At 37.4% G+C, this 26872-nt stretch overlaps 1 protein-coding gene across 4 annotated transcripts in view; it reads right to left on the bottom strand.

The window, feature by feature from the left end:
• kiaa1549la (KIAA1549-like a) overlaps positions 1-22133 on the bottom strand; it is a 44453-nt gene extending 22320 nt beyond the window's left edge. For all 4 annotated transcript variants that reach the window (XM_043228407.1, XM_043228410.1, XM_043228409.1 and 1 more), the window contains exons 1-5: positions 21487-22133; positions 5317-5658; positions 3469-4077; positions 2207-2322; positions 19-241 (exon numbers count right to left, since the gene is read on the bottom strand). In XM_043228407.1, coding sequence (XP_043084342.1) covers positions 19-241; positions 2207-2322; positions 3469-4077; positions 5317-5658; positions 21487-21688 — 1492 coding nt within the window. In that variant the 5' untranslated portion in view covers positions 21689-22133. The remainder of the gene's footprint in view (positions 1-18; positions 242-2206; positions 2323-3468; positions 4078-5316; positions 5659-21486) is intronic.
• Positions 22134-26872: the final 4739 nt, after the last annotated feature.

Genomic DNA, 26872 nt, shown 5'->3' with positions numbered 1-26872 from the left:
TCAGATTTCAAACAGTACCTGTTTTGAGTTGCAGGTGGATGCCTAGGCTGGGCAACCATGGGGTCACAGGACTGGGGATGGCCAACACCACAGGAACATAATCTCGAATGTCATTCAGTAGCTTGTCAAAGCCATAGGAAACTAACGTGTCCATCACAACAGAGGCCACCAACACAGACTTCCCTCTCAAGACGTAGTAGCCTACAGTCACATTAGAAGGTGTGCAGATATCTCTTTCCAACTAGAAGGAACACAGATCATGTAAAATGGATATATGGTAGTGGACATCTGACACAATTCATTTATTTCACCAGTTTTCATCAGCTCTTTACTAGTATTTTTTGCACGGACCTGTGGTTGATACATTACATTTTAACTAGTACACTATTTAAAAGTCTGGGGTCAGCAAGATTTTTAACACTTGCGGCTTTTTTTTTTGTAATAAATACTTTTAATTAGCAAGAATACATAAATCGATCAAAAATCAAGACATTAATAACGATGCAAAAGATTTCTAGCGTAAAAAAATTTAAATAGTTCACAGTTTAATTATTGAGCAGCATATTAAAACGATTTCTGAAGAACCATGTGACACTGAAGACTGGAGTAACAGCTGCTAAAATTTCATCACATGAATAAATTACATGATAAAATATATTATAACAAATAATAATATCATAAAGTTCAGTTTGAGCATGAGAATTGTAACATAAATTACATATATAGTCTTACTAATATATGTATTTGTGTGTGTGTGTGTGTGTGTATATATATATATATATATATATATATATATATATATATATATATATATATATATGATTTCCATCACAGAACGCTATGAAGTCTTCCATGATCCATAGATAAATTAAAATTAAGTACTACTGTGTGTGTTAAAAGCGTACACAGTATCAATATTTCAACAAGCTTTTAGATGTTCAAATATGCCTTACTGAAATCATATGCTGTTTTTATTTATAGTGCTCTATTCGCACAAATGCTCTTACTGGCTTTGTTTATTGTTAAGCGCTTGAGGCAAATGCTAATACAAATCCCACATGAATAAATTTCATCATATTGAGCCAAGCCGACTGACCATCTCTCTCTTTTTACTCTACCACACACACACACACTCTCTGTTCATGTGTAGATAGTGATTGTGTCGTCTCCTGCTGATCACCTCCAGGGTCTGTAATGATACAGACCCTGATCTGATAGACAGTTGATGAGGAGGAGGAGAAAGAGGAGGGGGAGAAAAAAAAATCACAAAAAGGACGAATATAGAGACAGACTGAGTCAGTCTGTACAGAGCTCAACACAGACGGTCACTCTTAAAATGCTAATGACAACCTTTTCAGTGGTCGCACAATTAAAGAGACAGCACAGGCAAAAACTTCATCATTCAGTCATCATTTACTAATGCTCAAACCCATAAGACTTATATGACTTACAGCTTAAACTCAAGAGAGTCATACAGGTTTGCAACGACGTGATTAAATGATGACAGAATAGCGAACTGTTCCTTTAAATCTCTATTTAGACAACTGCGCTCCCCTCAGCACATTGTCTCTGCCGTTACCATGATATCGATTTTTTATTCGCAGCATATGAGGTACCAGCGCTGCGCTATTTTCGGACGTGCCTTTCTGACGGACAGACGTGCGAACGCTCCTTGGGCTTCAAACCAAATGTTTCATAAGACGGTCCTTTCTCGGCGCTTGAAAACGGGGAGATGTTCTGCACAATCACACTCAATGAGCTGCATACTGAACATAAACAGGAAACACCTCCCACGCTGCCTCCCACCACATTGTCCTCTGCTAAACTACAATTCCCACGATGCAACAGTGATAAGGTCCCAGAGGACCTGTGGTCAAAGCACTGCGCTTATCTCGATTCTACTGTATAACGCATATTTAACTGTTTCCAATGGCAACCAACTATTCTGATTAGTTCTTTTCATTATTTATTTAGCATTTCTTATTTCACTTTGTACTTGCAGTGGAAGAGAGAGAAAAGGATAAGCGTACTACCATTTTTATTACTTTTTTTGTGCAGAATATAGTCTGTGTACCGTGCACAGTATGCTAATTATTTTTTCAATTATGCGTTAAATTCATTCTGACAAATCTTATCAACCCCAAACCTTTGAACTTTTATAACTGTGTAGTGGCTTTTGGCTTTAAACGCGTGCAAAACCACCAACCTGAACGCGGACGCTGCTGTCGTTGAACGCTTTCTGCAGCGCCTGCGCGATACCTTTAGACAGGTCCTGTCTCATTCCAGCTTCTAGGCGATTTCGTCGCATCTGGATGGACAACACTGCGGAAAAAATACAACACATGCGACAGTCATGATTTTCTAAGCATCTCAAAGCACTGCTCAGATCCCGTGGGGGACAGCCATGCCTATAAACATGTCGGTTAACTGTGAACATATGTTGGCTTCACTGCTGTGCATATGCTGTCACTGTGTAATGTAGGCGAGGAGGAGTAAAATTACTGCATATGGTAATATTATTTGCATAATAATGCATTTCATCAAATTAAGTAGATATGTGCATTTGCGCTTTCGTTTGGTATTACATCTCCCTGTTGTAATAAGCATATTTCAAATGATTTTTTACATTTGTTACTTGAATGCTTATTTCATTTCTGAATTAAGTGTGCTTCAATGCACAAAACACTGAAGCAAAAAAAGAAAAAGAAAAAACGACTCATTATGTATTTTAATTATTTTTATTAAAATGTTTATATTATATGCTATTAATGCAATAGCTTAAACCTATTTTTATTACAAGAACAGAAGAGATTATAATGACAAGTAATAAATACAGCACTGTACAAGATTTTACATATATTAGTGCTGTCAAACAATGATTAATCCAAAATAAAAGTTTTCGTTTATATACTGTACTGTGTATATTTATTATGTGTATATAATTACACACTCATACAGTAAATATTTTGAAAATATTGACATGTATATATTTATATTTTTAGAATTGATAATATATATAAACAAGATTTAATGTACAAATATATTTCTTAAAAATATATATATATATGTGTGTGTGTGTGTATAAAGCAATAAATATGGCTTTACTAATTTTGCATTAATGATATTCATCATTCAATAGCTGTTAATTATTTTAAAATGACAATTAATATCTAATTGCAAAAACTTGCGAATGCAAAAAACACCAAGAGGATTTGCATGCAAAGCAAAATTGGTGTTAACTTGATAAAATAGGTGTCCTGATTCGGTTTTGCTAATAACTAGCAATTTTTTTCTTCCCCACAAACACAGTTTAGGTCTAGATATTAAACAGTGTTATTTTAACACGGCCTACAACTCAACTCTCAGATTTGCTGTAATGGAATGGTGCATCTGTGTCGTAAAAAATTCCTTTACTGAATTATTTCTGAAAACAGCGCAGACGTGCTTATATAGTAAACAGGTGCTCACCCATTTTCACCCATAATCTTTCGGTCACATTACAGGTCAAAGGTGTACTGTCAGTAGGAGGGCTGCTCGGTTTAATCGTGGTACTTCCAGAGGTAGATACAGCGGTGGTTTGACGAGGGGTTGTGGTTGTCGTGGTTGCTAAAGTGGTCGTGGGTGTTTTTGTGGTCGTCGGCGCTACTTTTGTGGTGGTGGTGGTGGTGTTGGTTGTAGTCGTAGTGGTAGTGGTGGTTGTCGTCGGTGCTTCCGTCTCGGTTGCTGTGGTCTGGGCGGCCGTGGTGGTCGGCACGGAGGTCGCGACCTCTTTCGCCACAACGACGGCAGTGGGCGGAGTCACAGTCGTTGATGTCACAGTTAAGGGCGTGACAGTCGTGGTGGTCACTGTGGTGAGCTGCAGACTGTCGCTGGTCACAGTGTGGGAGTTGCTGCGCGCCGGGGCGCCGGATGAAGCGTTTTCGGCTCTTTCGGGAGAGGTGCCGTTAAATGCGATAATTGAGACCGAAGTTGTCACATTGTCAGTGAGCGCGGCATCCGTCTCTGCCACAATCATGAAAGAGGATCCCGGGGCGGTGGGAAGATCAGGGTTCCTGGGGAATTCACTAAGAGTCTCGTCTGAAAGCAGAGAACGTTTGAGTGAGCCACCTCAGGAGCAGGAAGTGAGATCGAGGACACACACGAATGCTCGCTGATGGTGAAGAATGACACATAGGACATGTGGGAGAGGATGGATGTAGCTCTGGGGGATTATGCAGCGGCAGGACTTGTTGAAGTGTGTAATTTCTGCACCACTAGTGTCATCAAACCGAATATAACTGAAGACAATGATCAGTTTTCCATTGATCAGATGAATAACTTAATTGAGGGTAAAAGTCGTGGGGCTAGTTGCACACTTCAGCTTTAATGTCAACATGAAATCAAAGATGACTAAGGAGGCATTTCTCTTTTAGCTTAATTTGGTATGTCTCGCAATAAACATATTTGCTATACAGAAATAAAAAATTGCCAAAGCACAACAAAATTTACAACACAAACTGAAATACGTACAGCAAATATCTAAAATATGTGTATCAAAAATGCATAAAAACTATTAATAAAAACAATAATAGCATGTCAGTGATAGTAAAATAACACCACTCTCCAAAATGGATCCGTAAAGGCTGGTAATGCTCAATATGGTTGCATTTAATTGATAAAAAAATAAAGTAAAAAAGTAATGTTGTGAAATATTATTGCAGTTTTAAAAATAAAAAGCTGATTTTCAGCAGCCATTACTACAGACCTCAGTGTCACATGACCCTTCCGAAATCTGCCGCTAATTTTTTTTATTATTAATATCAATGTTGAAAACAGCTGTGCTGCTTTATAATTTTGTGGAAACTGTGATATCTTTTTGCACAGGATTTTAAATCTTTTCAAGAAACCTTATACTGTCCAAGTATAAGTATCAACTTAACAATTTAACCAATCTTGTTGAATAAGAGCATTAATTTCTTTCAAAAAATAAAATTCAATTAACCAATAATAGTCTAATGTCACAATCCAATCAAATCCCGATGAAGTCCTACATTTTTTGACTTTTTACTCAGAATAAATCACGTTGCGCAAGTACAACAGGATGCGAAGGGAATTACATGTTGACTTTAAAGATGTTGATGATGAGGATAACAACAACAACAAGCATAATGACCTTGAAAATGATGATGATAGTGATGATGATGACGATGAACAAATGGAAGAAAGGATGACCACAACATCAAACCAGCAAAGTCCCTGAAAAGAAACCCCTTTAAATACAACACTTCTTGATTTCTGAACACAGCATTGATTCAACACCTCACAATCTAGCAGTACCTGAGCTAGTGGTCAAGACACTGTTGATTTTATGTGGCGGATTTGGCACTCTGACGGCCAGCTCCCAAGGGGACTTTTGATTGGTGCGATTGTCACTGTTGCCGGGTGGGGAGGGCAGAGAATGCACCAGCGCCTGAGGCTGTGTCTCTGCAACCTGCAGGGTCTGCACCGAGGCGAACACAGGCTGCTCCCTTGTGCTTTCTGCCCTCGCTGGTGGGGAGTGGAACTGCGAGGCCAAGTCTTCGTCCTCCAGCAGCGTCGAAGAAACTGTGATGTTTGGGGCTCCGGTTGGGTCCTGGGAAGGACTGAGGGGTTGTCCTGATGCCTCGAGTCTTGCTTCATCTGGTAATTAAAAACGAGATGTTATGGTGCAAAATCGTTCGTGTTTAGTGTCTTTGTCTTATAGGAGGAAAGGCACTATAGGAAATCTAAAAAATACGAGTATGATTTCATTTGTGGAGCCAAGATTTTAAATACTTGACGGCATTAGAGGCAGCTGCATTAAGCTTGCAAACCTAATGACACGCGCTGTTATTTAATCAGCATTAATGATAATGCGCTGTATTAAATTGCTCTCAAGGTACTGGAGACAGAGAAAAAATTTAGGAAAATAAATGATGGGGAAATAAACCTAGCAGGTTGCCTCGCTGCCTACAAATATATTAAATTAAAAAAACTTTGTCAATCAGGTAACAAAAATATTCTAAACTTAATTTAAGATGATTAAAAACACAAACAAGTATTATTATCTTGATAAAAAATAAATGCAATAAAATGGAATAAAAAATGCATAGAACATGTATTTTCTAGAAGGAATTTCGCTCATATTTAATATTTAATCTAGCTATTTTTTGTAAACCGGTTCATTGAATGAGGAAAGTATTTTCAGTAATTATAATTATAAAGCAGTAATTGCAAATGTAAAACAAAATTGATTGTTTTAAGCTTTCAACACAGAAACTACTTCATTTGAAAAATATTTCCAGGACAGAAGTTTTACAGTAAAATGTTTCAATTCAGTTAATGTATATTGTATTAAATGTATTATGCAATGTATTGTATTATGCAAAAGTGTGCATGTATAGTGAAGGCAGGATTTTTTAATGCACTTGCTTAGAAGTCCATCTACAATAACATTACTCTCTTGGGTAGCTTTGAATTATTTAGCTTGCTTAACGTTTCAGAAAAGAAAATCACAGCAGCCCTTCTCTCGATTGCCATCCACGACTGTTGGGGAGTCGATCTGAGATGATTAATAATGTGATTAATCGACCTTTACAGCTCTTTACTTTATTTTTATCTTGGGGAACATAACGTGGCCGGAGTCATACAATATAGTGACTTGAGGACATTAATCATAAATCCTTTAGCCGAAGGAGCAAATTAGAAATGTGCAGGGTTTCTTGGGTGCTGTGAGCTCTCTTGGTCTCTTTCTCACTCTCTCCTGGTGAGCAGACTGAAGCTTCAATGCTTTCCTAACAGATTAATTAACTCGGCCAAACACATCCTGTATGAGATTAGTCACAAAAAAACAAGTAGATGTGAACGATGTGACTAAATAGATAGATTTTCTGGATGGAAAGATAGATAGTGTAGAAGTATCTAGAGAAATGGATAGTGTAGAATTATCTGGAGGGATGGATGGATGGTTTAGTATTATCTGAAGGTTATATCAAGGTAAACAAAAACACACTTCCATAAATTAAGTAAACTGCTCTATTTTTGCACACAAATTGTATACTTAATATAGTGAAATGATTCTTTTTAAAAAAACGTAAGATCAACCAAATGTACCCAAGTGTGCTATTTTGGGACAACATGAATATGAACTAAAATGTTCTTATTATCTCTGTATTTAAAAATGTATTAAGTATGAAAGCTACCGTTTTAACCGGGGGGTGGATGGACAGATTTGGAGGGGTGAATGGATAGACGGATAGTGTATAATTAATTGGATGAATAGATAGTGTAGTAGAAAATTTGTCTGTAATCTAACTATACCTCCTATATATCACTTTTATTATTTGATCTAACCTTTTAATGTGATCTGCTGATCTGTCCATAATTACACAAAATATCTATCATAAGATGAACGGATGGATGGATTCCACACTATAAAAACAAAATCACTGGTATTAATATGCTCTTTTACCAAGAAAACCAGACATACTAATTAAATCTGGTTTTCTGCAGAATGAGCGTGTGCAGATTCTGTAAGAGGTCACGCTGAATTCCTATTCTCCAACAGATAGCCACCTGCTCTGACAGTTAGAGCATATGGGATTGTCCTGATTAACAGGCAGCTAGAGAGAAGATGAGATGTCGTGTGAAGGGGGCTCTGGCTGTACATCCAAACCATCGTCCTAATGACCGCACTTCCTGTGAACAGGATAGCAATGAACTCTGAAAGCTCTAGACACTTAAGTACGCTTGTTGCCGGCCTGAGAAGATTTATGCACCCCATAATGGGTCACGTGACTCGGGTCAGTGAGCTGAGCCAATCAAACTCTACTGCCAGGCAGAACAGTGCGAGTTGATTGGAAGACTGGACGGTAGATGCCAAGATGGCTTCATTCATCACAGTCCCCCGAGTGCGAGGCCTGTTCTCAAACGGGTCCCTCTGCCACTGCATATTGTTCTATATATGGGAGTTTTCTAAACAACAACGTAGAGTGTTAAAAATGAAAGACACGTTGTCCGAGCCGCAGCACTGCTTTAATGTAACTGGAGATCAGTGGGCTAGAAAGACATGGACCTTCTCCATTATGAGGACAGGTGGTGAAGGGGGCTGATGGGTAACAGGCCAAAGCCATTGAAGCCCATGAGGGAGTATATGGGGAACCGAAGCATGGAGTCACACCATTCCAGCAGGACAGATCCACGTCCGTAGTCTATTCATAGATCCCATCTGCTTTTGTTGCATTTTGTTGTGGTATCGCGAAGGCAACGGCATTACATCTGTTTATCTTAAAGTAAATATTTAAAAGGATATTTCACGCTAAAATGTTATTCCAGGCCAACATGAATATAACAGATGCTTTTCGTAGAATATCCCGGCTATTTTTTCCCAATACATCCAAAGGAATGAGAACTGAGGCTGTCAAGCTCAGAAATGACAAAAAAGAACCACAAAATATCATAAAAGCAAACATACTGTATGACTCATGCACTATATTCCAGGTCTTCTGAAGTTTCTGTGAAAAACAGAATCAATGTCCAATTTGTGAACAAATCCATTGTCATGTCTAGTTTGTGAAACTATATGCTTTCTTGAGTCAGATATTTTCAATCGACCCTTTGATCCAATTCACTTGGAATATGACGCATATGTCACTTAGACTACATTTATAATGTTTTTATAATACATTTATGCTTTCGTGTGCTTTTTATGACTGAAATCTCCAGTCCTCAATCACTCGGACATTGATGATTATTGACTTTTAAAAATTTGAATTAAATATCCTTTTATTAACAGGTACAACATAAATCTAAAAATTTTCTTGATAGTGCTAAAAATAAATAGAACCTGCAAAGAGGATTTTGTAATTTTAAAATCACGTTTCTCTAAACCTGTGGTATATTTCATATTTTCAACATCGTAAAGTTTTACAGCAAAGCAGATTAGGGCGTCTATGTGCAATGAAGCAGATTAAATGCTTTGACATCAAATGGGATGTCATCCAAATGGACACCCATCAACCCTCAGGAGAGAAAGCACTTTGAGTGTTGCATATCAGAATTATTACACACAGTTTCAGCTGTGGAAATACTGCTCCATTAGTATCATGTATAGTTCATAGATGATGTCTTGGCTAAAACTTTTTTCTAATAATTTATTTCAATTCTCATTGGACAAAATGTGCTACAAAACCTTAGCATATAGATATTCACAATTTATTGCAGTTTCCAGTTGAAATAAACACCAGTAATTCGATAATTCCTGTTATATTTAAGATAAATATGTTGTTTATATATTATATACATTTACGTATAATATAAAATATAAGAATATAAATATATACATTTATATACATGTATACATGTATAGATATACACTGTTTCTTTATATATATATATATATACACACACACATATAATAAAACACAATGTCCTCACTATCTTTCTGGGTCTTGAATGCGTTAGTTATGTAGCTTTCTATGGAGGATCAGAGAGCCTTCGGATTTCATCAAAAATATCTACATTTGTGTTCCAAAGATGAACGAAGGTCTTATGGCTTTGCAATGACATGAGGGGGATTAAGTAATGACATAATTTTCATTTTTGGTTAACTTAATCATTTAGATGGCATGATTGTTACAGCAAATGCTTTTATCACATCGGGCATTTCATTTCTGAAGTGCTGGTTTCTCTTTTTCAACATTCAACATGGTAATACCACAGATAGCCGACGTAGGGTTAAGCGGTAAAACCACGGCACTGAATGATAATACTTCAATAACCTTACAAAACATGTCAAATAACACCAGGGTATATGCTTAAAAACACTTTAGTACCATTAGGGTACCATTGTATTTTGGTGAAGATGAAGGTCCGTTCTCATTTTGCAGCAGTTTAGCACCATGTTTAAAACACCAATTGGTGGTAAATGAATTATATACAATGCATATACTGTATCTATAAAATTTGGCTATAATGAGAGTGGCCTGTAGCTAAAACCACAAAAGGAAAAAGAAAAAAAGAAACAATTGACTCCATTTCGACAAACTGCTCTCAGCAGGGCAGTGGATAAGGCTGGATAAGGCCAGACTAAATTAAGACAACACAGCACATTTGCTTTGGGTATTCTTGTTTACATTCACAATCTATTCCTGGAAGTTCTTGTTTCAGACACCTGACAAAAGGTTTGAGGTTGATTAACAATGACACAATTTTTTCGTTTTCATTTGAACTATCCCTTTCAAGCATAAAATCCCAGTTCTGTTTTGCTCTTTTCTTAAGGCAAAGGGAAAAAGATGCATCATAATGTATGAACAGCCGGTGCAAAAACAACACCTTAGGGCCTTCCTTAAACTAAGCAACAACCCACATCCTTCGGTGTATTTTAAAAAGCTGTGAGCAAGGAAATTAGGGGCATGGCGGACACGCACATCCCACACACACCAACACCATCACTGTTTTTAGATGAGGCAGGGGATAAATCTGAGAGACAGGGAACAGTGTGCTCTTGGCGGGAGCTGAGGTAACAGCAGTGGCAAGCAGATTTGAGATTTGAGCTGTATTAAAGTTTATCCTTCTGCTGATGGCTATATGTGTTTTTAGAGTTGATATACGGCGGCACACCTGCTGAGAACACAGGGATGGGTAAGTGCTGCAGTGCACAGTCCATCTTTGAATAATTCAAGCGCTGGCTAAGCATCTGGTCCTGCATCTAAAAGCAACATGACATGGCCGAACGCTGCATCGATGTCTGTGTTAAACATCGTAAATTACACTAATTAAGAACCTGTGTTTAGTATCAAAATTAACATACTGTATTTAACTCCTGATTTTCCATTTATGAGCATAGTTAACTCTCCAAAAATTGTACATTATTTACCCTCATGTCATTTATTAAAGAAATAGCTGTTACAAATCTGTATGAATTTCTTTGTTCTGCCGAACACAAAGGAAGATATTTTGAAGAAAGGTTATAATCATGCTATTTTGGGTGACCATTGACTTCCATAGTATTTTTTTCCTACTATGGAAGTCAATGGTGACCCAAAAAGGAGGAATCATTGTAAATTATATATATACATATACATATACATATACATATACATATACATATATATATATATATATTTTTTTTTTTTTTATTGCACTAGCAAAATATATTTTTATACTGTTATGACACACATGGCTTTTGTTGTTTTGGTGCTTTTGCTGCATCGTGATTCCTTCAAACATTCTGTCATGTTTTACTGAAAAAATAGCAATATATGAGAAATGTAAAATTAAAATAAATTATACTAGCAATGAAACACACATTAAAAATATAAAAATAACTGTCAATTCCTTCATGATTTTGGCATCTTTTTTATTGTCTTTTTCAGCAAATAGTAGCTAAAAGGCCAAAACAGAGATACCGTAATACTGTATTTATTCATCAGTATATTCTACTGGAAAGAAATTATATGCCAACCAAATAATCAAGAACGAATCCTCTTTCACTTGAACAGGAATCTTCAACACATTCCCACCATCCATCATCAGTTATGAAGTAACGTGGCCATAGTAAAATAAATACTATCCATCCAATAAACAAATAAATAAGGTTTTTTATGCAACAACCAAATGAATAGTGACACTGCCTACGTGCTCGTTTTGCCAGAAAATGTAAAAATGATTGAAAAACAAAATTGTTTTCACATTTAAATCAGCATAAATTAAACCATATATGTTTTCTTTCCCCAGCTCAGTAATGAAAATGAGATTTTTGCATCACAGTAATGAAAACGCAAACTGGGTAGGAAATACGCTTTCTCTCCCTTTTATATTACAATCCTGAAAAGTGAGCCATTGAGCTGCTGTAATCATAAAAGCTGTGGCTCCGTTTAGCTGAAAGGATGATGACATGAATTATTGACGAAGATACAAACACAGATCTGATTAAAATAACAGCCTGTACCCTTCCAGCCTCTCTAACTGATGAGGCAAACACCATCACACATCTGTGTAAGCATCACCGAGCAGCGGCTGATTGGATAAAGAGGTTCATGTGACTTCCTGGGTAGGTCATCTAGTCCCCGTCGAGTCTGGGGGGACGGTGTGTATGCGACTGACTTAAACTAATCTTTCCGGAGGAGGGTTAAAAAAGACTGACGGTAAAGTCAAAAAATATTACATCATCTACTATTTAAAAATTCTTACATATAACGGAGCGCAAGAACAACATAAACCAAAACAATACGCATGCAATGACTGATTTATCTTGACTCGAAATTAAATTAGCAATCAGATGCCGAACGGGTCTGACATGCCAACACAGCAAAAGTGAAATATTGCAAGCCCTCACGCTATTTTTCCCATCAATCCTCCTCAGCCTCCTGCACAAACCTGCAGGCTCAACCGATGCTTTTTTCATGTTTGTTTTACTTTTCCCAGCCTCTCAGTGCATTACACAACTGTCAGAATTGGTTAGTTTCAGCTCTGGCATTGACTGGAAGTGATATAAATTTTTACACAGAGTGGAAAAGATTCCATACTCCCTTCTGGAACGTGTTGGAATATTCAGGAGCTCGTGAAGGACACCTTTGACGCACTTGACTTCGGAGTCTCAAGAGCAAGGCAGGTTATTGCAAAGCCCATTAAAACTGAATGAGTGTCTCGCTCTCTCAGGGGGAGTTCGCTGAGAATGAATAGCGGCTACCGCTAGCATCGTTTCGCGCGTGCTTTGCTAGTTTTAGTGGCAGTGTGTTTTTAAAATGAAAATTGCTATTACTAAAAATAATCACGACTAATTCATCCGAAAGTGAATGAGTAAATGATAACAGGATTCACAATGTTTGGTGAGCAATCCCTGTAACGATCCAAATAATTGTGTGTTAATTGTAATTACGTAGTAACTTATGTTTGTAAAAAGGTATAAAACCATGTCACTTGTGTTGAAGAAGCCTCTTTACGTAATCAAATACCGACAATTTTAGACTAGAATAGTTTGAATTGAATGACTTGAATCGCTATATTTGACTGAATCATTCTGTATAGGGAGTGCACCTACGCAGAAAATTTAAAGATAGGAAAGTCATTTTTACAATAAAGATTCGCGTGAAACGCTATTAGGGATAAAAGACTTGGATTTTCATGTCCTACAGTTTTTTGAACAATTCATATAATTAAACATAATTACATAAATGCACATTATCCTAAATTCTTCAAAGTTATTCGCTAGTCAGAATGTGTAAGTCACATTGTGAATGCTATTTCCGTAGCAACACACTACCACATGGAAAATAAACAATTTATCTTATCAACTAAAATATTTTATAACCGCTAATTTTAGTGGATTTTAGAAGTTTGAATGTACCGAAATGATACGTTTTTTTCTAATGTATATATATAAAATACTTATTACTTGTGTAATGTGTTCACACACTGTGTAATTACGTTTACATTTTAAGGTCACATGCGCTTAGTTCTTCGTTAGTTATTTGGCTAAAAAAGGTAGAGAAAGGCAAAAAACTTCTAAAATTTCAAAACTGTCCAACATTGTTGTTTTATCCATTTTTGTTGTAAAGGGCATTTGACATTCTTTGCACGTTTGCTTTGTAAACACTGAGTCGCAATGCAAGACGAGCATTAAAAAGTATAGCACTTTATAGTTAAAGAACGGCCGATCGTTACACTAGATAAGCCCCTTATTCCTCGGCTGGGATTGCGTAGAGCCCTTTGAAGCCGTACTGAAACTGCAATCTGGACCTTCAACTGGCTGATCCCCATAAAAATACCCTACAAGGAGAAAAATCCTGCGACATTTCTCTCAAAAACCTTTATTTTCGACGGAACGCGTGAACATCCCAGATTAGCATTATCAGGAAATTTTAATGTTGCCGTGAACTAATCCATTAACTGAAACGCTCGTCAAAGTGTTATTTCATTGCATTTAGCGCCTAGTTAAACTGGATAGTTGCTGGTTAGTGAATACAGACGCTCTAATGCAGCACAGAAAAGTAGCGCAGCTGTTTAGTGAATTGGCCCCTCAGTCTCTTTTCCAGTTTTCCAGACCATCTCTTATGTTCAAGCCAATCTGACCCCGAGGGAAGGGAGCAGAGCAAGCGAGAAAGTCCTCGAAATATGCATTCCGCACACGAACACCACCGAACATTACGGGCTTTAGCATAGTAAACATGACATGGCCACATAACATCAGGCAAAAATAGATAATCCCATTCCTTTTACATGGCATCATTTTCCCCAAGGGATTTTATATTAGGGTAAAGCCGATGACGTCGGAGGTTCGACAAGGACAGAGCTCATTATGCATAAAGCTCCTTCTTCTCATCTAATGAACACCGTCATGTGTGAAATTCCAGGTGTGAACATAAAGCGCAGTGCTTTTCTTTCAAGCTGCGACGGCAACAGTTTAGCAATTACGTATATATATCTAAGTGTAGGAAGGAAATCGAACGTGGCCGTTCTATCAACGAGAACAAAGGCGTCCGTCTGATTTAATTATGCAAGCGATTCCACAAGCATAAAGAGAATTACGCGAATGCACATGCCTAATTAGTTCAGATATTTGCTTTCCGGTTTTCTCGCATGTTTGCCGGAACGACATTTTGACTAGCTTTCAAACACCTCTAGAGTCAACCGAGGCCACGGTTATGAGTTCCGTGTAAATTAACGGAGTAAAACGAGGACGCAGCTTTTGATCAGGCCCAAAAGACAGACAGACATCAGGCGCCGAAACACGAACAGCTGAGCCTGTCTGGAGCTTTGAAGTACTTCTGAAAAAAAAAATATGAATGCGCTATAAAAGCTACAAAACAAAAATGAAATTACCGACATATATACGAAAAGACCCCGTAGATATATACATCTACTGACCCCGTAATGCCCCTTTTTCTTGCCCACAAACCAGATTAGAGCCTCCCCGCCATAAACCTTGTTTCATAAGCCTGAGGAGATTTTCAGGTGTGAGCTGGCACACAATTTCATTACGGGCTCTTTGAATTGTGTATTAATCTGGCAGGGGTCAGCATCAATCCCTTGATCTAAGCGCAATAGATAAAAGTGAGGGAGTAAAAGGGAGCAAAACGATAACTCTTCGGTTTATGGCATGGATAACGGACATCATAATCTGTTCATTCATTAACAAAACAGATTAAATAAAACATATTTGTTTGTCATCGCTCCTGGCAGAGGAACACTTTTAGGGAGATGGTTGGCATCAGATGGCTGGATCTAAGTACTAGCTGGATGCACGTGACCTGAAAATGACTGGATTGTGTTATAGCAGATGTCCTCACAGGCAAGTGACAAACAAGAGAGCTGTAACAAAGCTATAAATGACCAAGGAGCTGTATAATTATTACAAAAAATTAGAGATCAGTATTTTTCTGGCAGATTTTTGCATTTTGTCTGACAACCAATAGTAAAATGACCTTTTAAAATATATTATAAAAATATAATATTGGGTCTAAATAAATGTAAGAATCAAACACAAAAAGTATTACAGAAAATATAATATATATATATATATATATATATATATATATATATATATATATATATCAACAAGTGAATTTTTGCATAATAACATCTTAATTGATAGTATGAACACTGGATTATAATTTTTATATTTCCTAAAGATTTAAGAATGTTATTATATTATTTTTAAAGATTAATTTTAAGCAAGTGTTACATGGGAGAAATTAGATCACCAGCCATTAATCAACATTACAAAAGCATTTTAGTGCCAAGTAAAAAAACATAATCTATACATAATCTATCAATTAGAATAATTTGAGATTAAAGTAAACTTATAATAGTGACTTCAGTAAAAAAACATGGTTAAAATCAGAATAAAGTAATATTTTGAGACTTATTTATTTTGTCAGCATTTAGTGGCACTAAAATCCTATAATATGGAAGCCATGAATCATCAAACAGAAAATAATTACGTCATGCAATCAATGTCAGATCATTGGCTCGCAACAATTCCAAATGTATCATACCGTACATTTATATTACACCATAACACACAAATAACTCTACAAACGGCAAAGCAGATGCAAATCATAACAATGTTACAGAATAAGTACTCTCCCATTACTTATAACTTTGTTTTCTTCCATGAGAATTTAAAACAAAGTATGCAAAAAAAGTAAGTACAACCACATTCGATCTGGATACTACTTTTTTCATATTATGAAGAATTACCCAATAAACTACCAGCTTCCTAAACATTTTTGCTCCAAACATCCTGAATCCACAGGTCAAATCATAAGACGTAAGGCATAAGGTAACCTGATTGAAGTCATTCATCTCTAGTGATGGGCTGTTTGCTAACAGCTTGTCAAAGCTCTGTACCGATCATCCATCACGACACAGTCCCTGTCGTCGCTGCTGAACCCGTAAGTTATTTCAGCGTTTGAGTCTATGCTGTTACAGAAGAGCACGATCACCATATATTTGTTAAAACGACAGAGCCAAGTCGATACGGATCGGGGGTGATGGATTTAAGAACCCTTAAGGCCACATAAGAAAGAAGCAGGAAAGAAATAACCTTTAGCATATACGGAAACAGAGCCTCAGACTCGACATAATCAACTTTCACACGGACTGTTTGGCTAACGAAGCATGGAATCGTCGGAAATGAGAACATGTCAGCTGTGAAAACGGTCAGTCAGGGAAGCAGATCAGCTGCTTTGGTCGTTGCTGACATCAGCAGATAATTAACTGGTTCGGGACTCTAGTGGCAGTAATTAGACTGAGAGAAATACGTATTAAAAGAGCGACTTCTGTCCTACTGGAAACTGTAATTGCGCTTCAGTTTGAGGCGCCACGCGTCTAGCTGTTAAAACGTGATATTTTAGTAGTTGGAGTGTGCGGGATCTTTTTGCTGGCAGAAGCCGACCCTCTGGAAAGAATCCTGGTGCTAACAAAGCTTATTCCGGCTCTAATGTAATTCTATGGAGTGTGTAAAGACAAACAAAATGGATGGTTAAAGCAGAAGCCAAAAAGGCTTAAAAACGGCTTAGAGTAATAAAATCATGCTGTTTATTTAGGTTTTTCACCTCCGCTGATACAATTCACCGACTCTTTGACATCTGTGCGGCCACACTAGGAATTTAAGAAGACAGAAATAATGAAAGGCAGAACTGTATTAATATTCATTCGATGTTCTGTCTAATTGGAGGTTTATTCAAATTATGAGTTATTATATTATTAATTAATACAGATCGATATGAATTAAAAGATTATTACTGCTAGTATTTCTGTTGCTATTATTTTAATTTAATTATTAATTGTGGTATTAAACATCTACAATCAATTAAAAACAGAGCAACTTAAATGAAACTTTTCATAATGTTGTAGATATTGCTTCAACATGTGAGTATTTAAAATACGTTTAGTTTGTTTTGTTTTTGTTTTTTTTTTTAATTCATTATTATTTATAGCGTTAAACTTCAGGGTCGTTATAATTAGTAATTATAATTTATATTATTTGCCAATTAATAGCGGTTCATATTACTGATAATAATTAATTACAATATTGTTATTTTAAATATTAATAATTTCACACTCATTATTACAGCTTAACATACACCGTTCATCCTGTAAATTATTACAGCCTTAGTTAGAGAAACATTTTTGGTAATGTCAATTTATTGTTTTCCCACAATCATATACAGTTTTGTTACATAGTCTCATATCACTTTCTCTGCAAATATTAGCATATAATTCCTTTTGATGAATTAATCGATGTATAATTTAATGAATCTGCTAACAGTTTATAATCGATTGGCAGGCCTAGTTAATACGTAATAATATTGTGCCAACCTTGTCTTTAAGCATATCAATATTTCACAGCAATGTCATATTTTTTTTTATGCTGAAAGTCTTTTATGTTGCAAATCATATTAATGGCAGTATTAACAATGTAAAGAGCTCTCCCTTTGTTCTCAGCCATTCGAACGGTACATGGCTGTGAATCAAAGACTCCCGCTGTTGTCATTGCATGTTTTTTTTTTTTTTTTAAACGCAGTTCTCCTCTTGAGGGTGAACAGATGGGTTTTGCATTGATGCTTCAAACATTTTGAGAGGATCGGATCGACTGGTCCGTGCACTGAAACCAACACAGATTTCTTAAGAAGAACCGAGAGACCCGCTATAATAATTACACCCAGACCGCAGGAGAGAAAAACGCTATGCCCATTCCATTAAAACTTGGCTTTGGATCCCCGTTACACACGACCTTTCAACCGACAGGTGACAAAACATCCCCACGAAATAGTCAATTAAAGCATGAATCCGGTTTAGTTCTGTTCAACTAATTGCTGAACCCAGTCACTGCAGGTCTGAGGCCACAAAAAGACCTTTGAAAATCAAACCGAGCAGTTCATCACTGTCATTCTGGTAATACACTCACTCTTTCCACTCCGGTTGAAAAAAAAACGTAGATCAGTTCCCATGGCAACATAGCACAGCAGGCTCCTGTTGACTAGCAGGAGCATCACTGTAGGGGCATTGAGGAGAGATGCCTCATCCTCAGCAAGCCACAAGTGTGTCTGGCCATACGCCATAGCCCCAGCTCAAAGCCAAAAGGACAATGGCGGTTTTATGAATGAAAAGACATAGGCTCTTTACCTCTGTGTATTAAGCCTATGGTCCAGACCGATGCGTGTCTGCGTGCCCGAATAAAACTAATCTGGTGTAATTCTAGCTTTAGAAATGCATTTATCTTGTAATTCTAGCTTTAGAAAATCTAATCTGCCTTTTTGATATCTGTGCCGTTTGGAGAAAGGGACGCCATGCCTGGAGTTAGTTCGCATAATCGACGCTGAACTTGTTTGCACAAATTAAATCATTTTTTGGTTAAATGCGCTTCTGGTCCTCAGGCAAAGGCTACTGATATATTGCAACACTTTTCATTAGTAGAGAAGTGAATGGGGTTGGAAGTGCCGTACTAACGTGCCACTAGAAATGTCTACATTTGAGTATCGTTCTGAAGAGGAATGGGGATGGGGTCAAAGGTCAAGGGTATTAGGAATAAACTGATATGTCGGCGGAAGACCAACAACGCGGACTTGCTTTGCTACTGTCACCGACGTAGACTGAAAATCAATTGCTTCTTGTTATTACACAGCTCTTTAGGATACTTCCTTCTGATTGGTTAATTACATCGTTCAGCAGTTAACGTATATCAAAGTAAATCACTGACTGTTTACAAGTCAAGCCAATGGTGCTCCGTTTCTCTGCAGTTTCTACACGCAAGATAATAAAATAATTAAACAGTTCAAATATTTCATGGCCATGCATTCACTCGTTTGGTAAATGGACGCTTTTAACACTTTACAGGGTTCAGGGAAGTGAAAGTTGTCTTATCGGGTAAACTTTTATAACTCTGAATGGTGTATACTTTTTGCGTCCTCATTTCATCCAGTAAAAAAACGTAAATTCTCAACAGCGCTTCTATGACTTCTTTAAAGAGGGGGAAAAAATATAGAGATACATTTATGGTGGTCAAAAGAGAGAAAGACGTCATTTGCCATGACTCTTTCAGCCCTTGTGCTGCAAACACCCACACAGCTGCATTAAAGAGTTAGTTATTTAACACAAAGTACAGTGTCTAAAATATATTTTCAAAAAGATAAAAACATGAAAGATTGAGATTTACGATGTGCTAGAACAGTGAGACCCCTCCTTGTGTAATTTGGACACAGTCAATGGTTCCTGGAAGACTGCAAGAACGTTGGTTTGTGATTAAAACGTTTATGGTAACAGTTTCAAATCTTGGCTTGTCTTGGTAATGTAACGAGAGTTGCCATCTGAAACCAAATTGGTTTTAGTTGAATAAATAATGTAATTGAACACATTGTTCATGTGCATTTCCATAGCTACACAAGTTTTGTTCGCATTGGTGCACTGGTGGTATTGCTGTTGAGAGCGTTTGGTGTTCAATGGTGTGAACGTGTCTTAGGTACGCTTCTCATAGATTACCAAAGCAATCCGTTCCAAATCGCGAAAGCGACAGCGTTTTTCTAAAGCTCTCCTGGTGTTTCATAGATAGCGAGGATCCTACCACATTCAAAGCCCAGAAGCGCTGTAAGAACTTCTAAATCAATGCACGCACGTGGATTGATCCGAAGGTTAGCAGCACGTGCACGTTCTGCGTCAGCGGCGTCAGGGCGTACGTTGTTTACTTTTAGATCACACGCGCGTGTCTCCATACTCTCCAAAATGGCGGCAAAATGTTCGAACAAAGTCACTATGTTTTCTTTGCACGCAGTAAGCAGGCCTATTCTCGAATTGCGGTCGAACCGCTGATGACTTTAACGACTTTAATCTGTGTCTTGACCGTGTCCTCGCAGCGTGTACATATACGCACGCAGCGATATTTTTAGTTTTTGCTGGTGTTTGGAATTTGCCATTTCTTCAGGTTTGCGTTTAACGCGCGAGCTTTTGCCGCCGTGCCAAAGCAGTCCGCTGTTTTGTCCCACTTTTAACGCCACGCGTATCGTTCGTTAACTAACCGAACGAGCAAAACGTGTGGTTTGTAAATAAAAACCGACAAACTAATCATTTCCTTCATGCTTCCGAAGCCAATAAACTAAATTATATAGTCTGTGAGCGATTTGAACGAATCGGGACTAGACTGGTGATTTTCAATGTAGTTTTAATGATATATATATATATATATATATATATATATATATATATATATATATATATATATATATATATATATATATATAAATGAATCACTTGTTTGTATAGCGAATCGACATGACATAAAATGAACGAATCAATGAATCTTTTTGGCAATTCAAAGGCTTCGAGTCACCGAGATCAATCAAATCCTCCCGATTCCTTCACCCCAGCTACTTCTCCTCATCCCCTCCGCCACTTGGCGATTTTTGCGAGCGCGCAAGATCAGCAAGCACTGAAAACGAATAATAAAAATAAATGCGAGGAGCGAGCGGCACTGCAGCGATCAGACGTCACACGCTGTTTATACACAAGCGCTTCAGACTCGAGTGATGAAGGGCTACCTGCATCTTGTTTTTGTCTGAGAGCTTCTGCCGCGTCTGTTTGTTTCTGCTGTTCTGCCACGGGGAACCAAACATTTAGCGGACAAAACAGACGCACAGGCGGTTAAGAGGCCACACGAACCACACGGTGTTTTAATCTAAACGTTTTATTAACAGAACGCTCTCACGAGAGGGCCGGTTTGTATTCCGCATTGCGTTGAACAATTTTAACCTGCAAACAATATAGTTCTACAGAAATCGTGCGAATTTCTAAAATCCAAATTCTAACGTGCAGTTCTAAAAATGAAACAAAACAACCTTTTTTTAAGGTTTGGAACCCGGACGCTCAAACAGGTTGTCAACAACAACAAAAATAAATAAATTATATATATATATATATATATATATATATATATATATATATATATATATATATATATATATATATATATATATTATAAATCTCTCTCACCGTCTATGGCAAATATGGACGGCACCAGAAGCAATGTAATTCCAACAGATATCAGACACTTGGTCCACACTCCGTCCAAGTCGACACATTTTCGGCACAAGGACAAGCCTATCCGTTCCGACATGCCTTGGGTTCCAGCGTTGCCATTCCCGCTACCGGAGCCCAAAATGTAGAAATTGTTACGCGCATTTCTTGGGGCCATCTGGCTAGAGATAATTTCAGCAATAGGCCGAAAGGTCCCGAAAAAGACATTTGATCTATCCTTTCCAGTCCCTTAAACTGAGGTCTTCTCTCCACTGTTTTTCTCCTCTATGTCAGCATTGAAACTTTAAAGGCGATGCGTCTGCGAAGCGCATTCAGAAGCATCCGTGACCGCCACATCAATCACGCGCGCGTTACGGGAGCGGGTTGTCTGTCGCGCTTCGTCAAGCGCATGTTCAGCGCAGGAACCCGGCAGCGTCGAGCCCAAAATCCCGCTGTTGTATCAGCGAGGCTGCGACGGAAAACCGGCTGCTTCTGATCGGGGAAAAAAATATCGCGTCTCCAAGGCAGCGTGTGCAGGCGAACTGGTGATGAGGCGCGTTAGTGGAAGGACTGATGCGCGAGAGGAAGACGACCTCTGCTGGGTTTGCGTGAGGACGACTGGTGCCCGCGTACACGCCAATGAAAACCTGGATCTGTCCCTCGACATCACACAGCCTGCTATTTATTACAGGGCACAATGAAATTCTTCAAGATTGTACACATTTGATTACACTTTTTTTATTAGCCATTTTTAAATTACCAATTAATGGCATGATGTTAAACCAATCATGCAATTTTATGTTGCTATATTACAAAAAAAAACTAACGCTTTATATATAAATATTTATATTTTAACTAAATTTACTGTTGATACAGTCTTAAAACTACCGGTTATCAGTGGTTTCTCATTATATATACACTTAAATATTGCATTTATAATCTTATAATTATAAAAGCAAATTTATTGGAACTGCAACATGAATTGCCCTGAAACTGATCTTCAACTAAATATCCGTGTATTAAAATACGTGTACTTATTAAAGAGGTTTTAGCTGAATAAATGTCCTTGTGTGCTCATATGGTAGGTGTCTGTTACATAACAACCGGAAGCACCCATATCAGACGTCAAAAAGATTCGGATTCCATCCACGTGACGGCGCCATTTCGTCAATTTCTACTCTAGATCAGTACTTTTAGTTAGTTTTTTTTTTTTTGGTCATTTGTCAGGTAAGGTTTACCAACATCATATTCATTTTAAGTAAAATTATAATTAAAAAAATATAATGCAAATATAATAAAATGTGCAGAAAATAAAACCCTTGTATTTTGTGTGAGAAGAAATGAACATTTCTAGAACCAAATATCAAGTTGGAAATAAGTCGACAATAAAGACAAAGTGTGCCCGCAGCAATATATATTTTAATTCAAAGTGAATTTTGACAATACACCATAATTTCTTTAATTTGACACTCACCAATAGTCACCAGGAAAACCCGCTTTTTGTGACAAAGTACATAAGGCTTGGTCACATATAAATCACTGAGAACTAGAGAGAAATACGACCGCAAACTGTAAGAGACATTACATCCAAAAAAATAAGAGGAAAAAACAAAAAAACAAAAAAAAGGTTTCCCAGTCCTCATATAGTGAATATTGCACAGTGCAGTGGCTACATGGCAAACTAATGTAGCATAGAAATCAAAAGCAAACAAATCAGAAAGCCACAAAAAAAAATGTACAAATATGAAAACAGTAACAGTTCAGATTTAGTAAATCAAGTCTGTTTGCTCTTAAGTCTAAATATTACCAATAACTTGCAGTGAGATTTAACTTTTACTAAAATATCATCTGCAGAAGAGTTAAAATAGATCTAAAGCAATCCAACCCAAATCTTACGGCAAGTGTTACACAGTAGCACATATGACAAATACATGGACCCTGAATTAACTGTACAGGAACGTCAAAAAAAACCCAACAACAACAACATGAACCCAAGAAAACAAACTAAAACGAAATCTGTTTGGTTTGGGAGTTTCGAAAACATTTCTATCTTTAGTTTGCAGATCCCTCCGTCCTTAGCGATGGCGCTAACATTCTCTCATTAGTTTGGGTTTGGTGGACCTTGCCAGAATGAAAACATCTCTGAAATGTTTACTCGCAGTGAACTAATGCATTGAATTCATATAATGTGCGCATGAGTAGCAATTTAGTACTCGTCTCTAGTGCTACATGCTAGATATAAAATATAGGGACATAAATGTGAAAAATCACACCACTTTTTGGACTGTATCTCCATGACGTAGGCTCCTCTAAAGCAATAAACTCTCATAACAAAGGGCAATGTTCATTCTACTTGACAAATGGTGGTTTACATTCACAGTGTATCATGTATAGCTCCCCAAATACGAGAAAACCGTGTCTTGGGTGTTTAGTCAGCATAATAATAATAATAATAATAATAATAATAATAACAATCCCTGATATCATTTCATTATTGTTTTTTTGTCGTTGGTCATAAAAATATAGGTTAATCAAGCATGATTGGATTTCCTTTCCACAATTTTGAGAAACAAACCTCCATTTTTCTACCTTAAAGGTGTTTACTGCATTGCATGACTATCAAGTTAAGCTCGCTATTGGTTATCAGGTGATCAACGTCCGTCAGGACGTCTACTTTTGAGCGTCTGGTCGCTAACAGCACTTCAGTTACGACCGTTGAACACTGCAGTTACGCTTTCGCTCCTCGGTCGCGTAGTCCGAAGGGGCATGAAAGAGAGGAAGAGGCTGGCAGGCAGTGTTTGTAAAAGGGATATAAAAGGTCTGAAGCACATTTCAAAGGCACTAAACGCAGTGTCGCTCGCTTTAAAGAGCAGGGACCGGTGCGAGAACGAACACACCTATATAATAATCGCCCACAAACTGAGAACGGATGCCTTAGTAACTCAGAACAGTCTGTTTTAACGCAAGCAAAACGTGCATTTTGTATCGTTTTTCGTTTCTAAACACATTTATATACCTGATGCAATTTCATGTATTTCATATACAATTACGAGGGGGAGGGAATGAAATAAAAACGACGATTCTAAGCACTGTAGTTACTGAGATGAGAGACTTTTGCCCAAACCCGAAATTTTGGCTAGCTTATCGAAAGTATCAAGTGCTAATAGCATGACTGAAATTAATAGTCTGAAATGGGTCGTTGAATATAGAGAATTTATATTGATACTTAAAAAAACAAAAAAAAGTTAAATCTATCCTGCAAGCTATGCTTTAACAAAATGCAAATATACGTACTAAGATAGATATACACCAATATGCATCTAATACGTAAGATTAGCCCCAAGATAACAACAGATAAAACACTGATGCAAACGAAACGTAAAAGAACACAAACCCACGCACACAAAAAACCCAAAAATCTCCATTACTTGCAATACAGTAGTTACAATGACACTTCAAAAAAAGAAAGCAAAACAGAGAGAGGCATTAAAATGCTTCTGATGCCAGTCAGTACGGTAAAACCCAAAAAACAAACAAAAAACGAAGAAAAAAAAAAAAAAAATCATCTCACTTCTATTTCAAGGTAATTAGACATATATAAAAATAAGAAGGCTAAGAACAAAGTTAATCATCTAATTTCACAGCTATTATGAAGTGGCAATCAGTATATAGCAGCTTATCTATGATACATTCAAGAATAAATGAAACGAAGTCATAACTTGCCCGAAAAAGCTAAACATCAACCTCAACATTTTTACATAGATTTTTCTGTTAAATACGGCCTCAACTACACTACGTTCGAGGTCTATGCTAAAACAGTAGCTACTCTGCTTAAGAAATGAATTACTGTCTTTGGTGTAGCGAAAGCATAATGAAAGGATGCACCTATAAATGGAAAAACTCAAATCTAATAAAAAAAAAAAAAAAAAAAGATAATTTTCACACAGAAAAAAGCTATTTCTCCCTGACGGAATGTTTGAAATCAAAACAGCCAGCGTCAAAAAAGCAATTAAATGGTGAGAGGGAATACAAAACAATCCAATCTTGTCACATGCATCTATGAAGAAAATTGCACAAGATCAACTCTCGTCTTATAAAGCACTGAATACTCCAGCAATGATAGACTTTACAGTTGGATACTCAATACTGAATAATTCTGCACAAAGCAAACATGAAACCATACAATAGCATCAAAGAACTATCTGCTGATACGAATCCAACACCGATAACACTTCTAACTCTAAAAATAACAGAATCGATGGAAAGAAAACGAAAAACACACCCAGAAAACGATGGATTGTATTGCAGTTTCATTAAACAGTGTAAATACTATTAGAGTAGAAACAGATTATCAAATATGAAAGTACTCAAACGTTTCTATACATAGTTCGTCGGCCTCTGCTACGTCGAAGCACTTTATCCTCGAAGAATCAAACTCTGCTACCACTCAGCGCAATACATCCACCTGTAAATACCACACGTAAAGGACTGTTTCCGAATAATGCGTAAATCGTCTAAGGCGTCAAACAAAACATTTCACCTGTTCTAAAGGGCAAATCACCAGCGAGATTTTACAGACGTGAGACCTATTCGGCCGTGCTTTATGAACAAAAACTCCTATCGCGACCCCAAGAGATGAATTAAATAAGCAGAAACGATGGCGATGTAGAGATTATGTAAGCCAACGAACGCGCTGACGCATCAAGCACGAAAAAAAACCCCCCAAAGATCTATGGTATGAAACAGCCCTAATATAAAAATCACAAAGAACGATTGAACGTTTTTCAAGTGCTGCAGTCCGGTACACGCGTGACTGCATGTGGGACTCGGGGTAACTTGCAACAACATGTATTTTAAGGCACTGTTTATTGAATCCCAATGGATTCAACGCAGCAAGTCGTACAACACATACACAGAGGGCGAAAAGCAATGGTTTGCAGGCCTCCCCACCCCCCTTTTTTTTTTACATATTTAAATTTTTAATAATTTTTTTTTTTACCAAGTCCAACATTGGTTTTTGCCCATGCAGAGACATGCAGCGTGACAGAACCTTTTCAACACCGTTCTAAAGGAGACTTAACACTGAGGAGCTACGGAAAAATACGGACAGGTAACACCAGGTCGCCACAAGAGGGAACCGCGCACACACACTGGAGACAGCGATGGCTTGAACGAGAGTCTAATACGCACGTCAGAAGGCAATATCGAAAAATAGCATAGGGGATCTGCTGCGGCCCTCCGCCGAGGGTCTCGCGACTAGGGATGCTGTTGTATCAAATGTGCAAAAAACACATTAAAAGTGAGTTTGTGTGTTTTGTGTCCACTCGCTCGCTCACGCATTCGTTTGTTTTATTCTCCGTGA

This window comes from Puntigrus tetrazona, chromosome 25, assembly GCF_018831695.1.
Source record: "Puntigrus tetrazona isolate hp1 chromosome 25, ASM1883169v1, whole genome shotgun sequence".
NCBI classification, from domain to species: domain Eukaryota; kingdom Metazoa; phylum Chordata; class Actinopteri; order Cypriniformes; family Cyprinidae; genus Puntigrus; species Puntigrus tetrazona.
The sequence above is the reverse complement of the archived record's forward strand: the minus strand, read 5'-3'. Positions and strand labels throughout refer to the sequence as shown.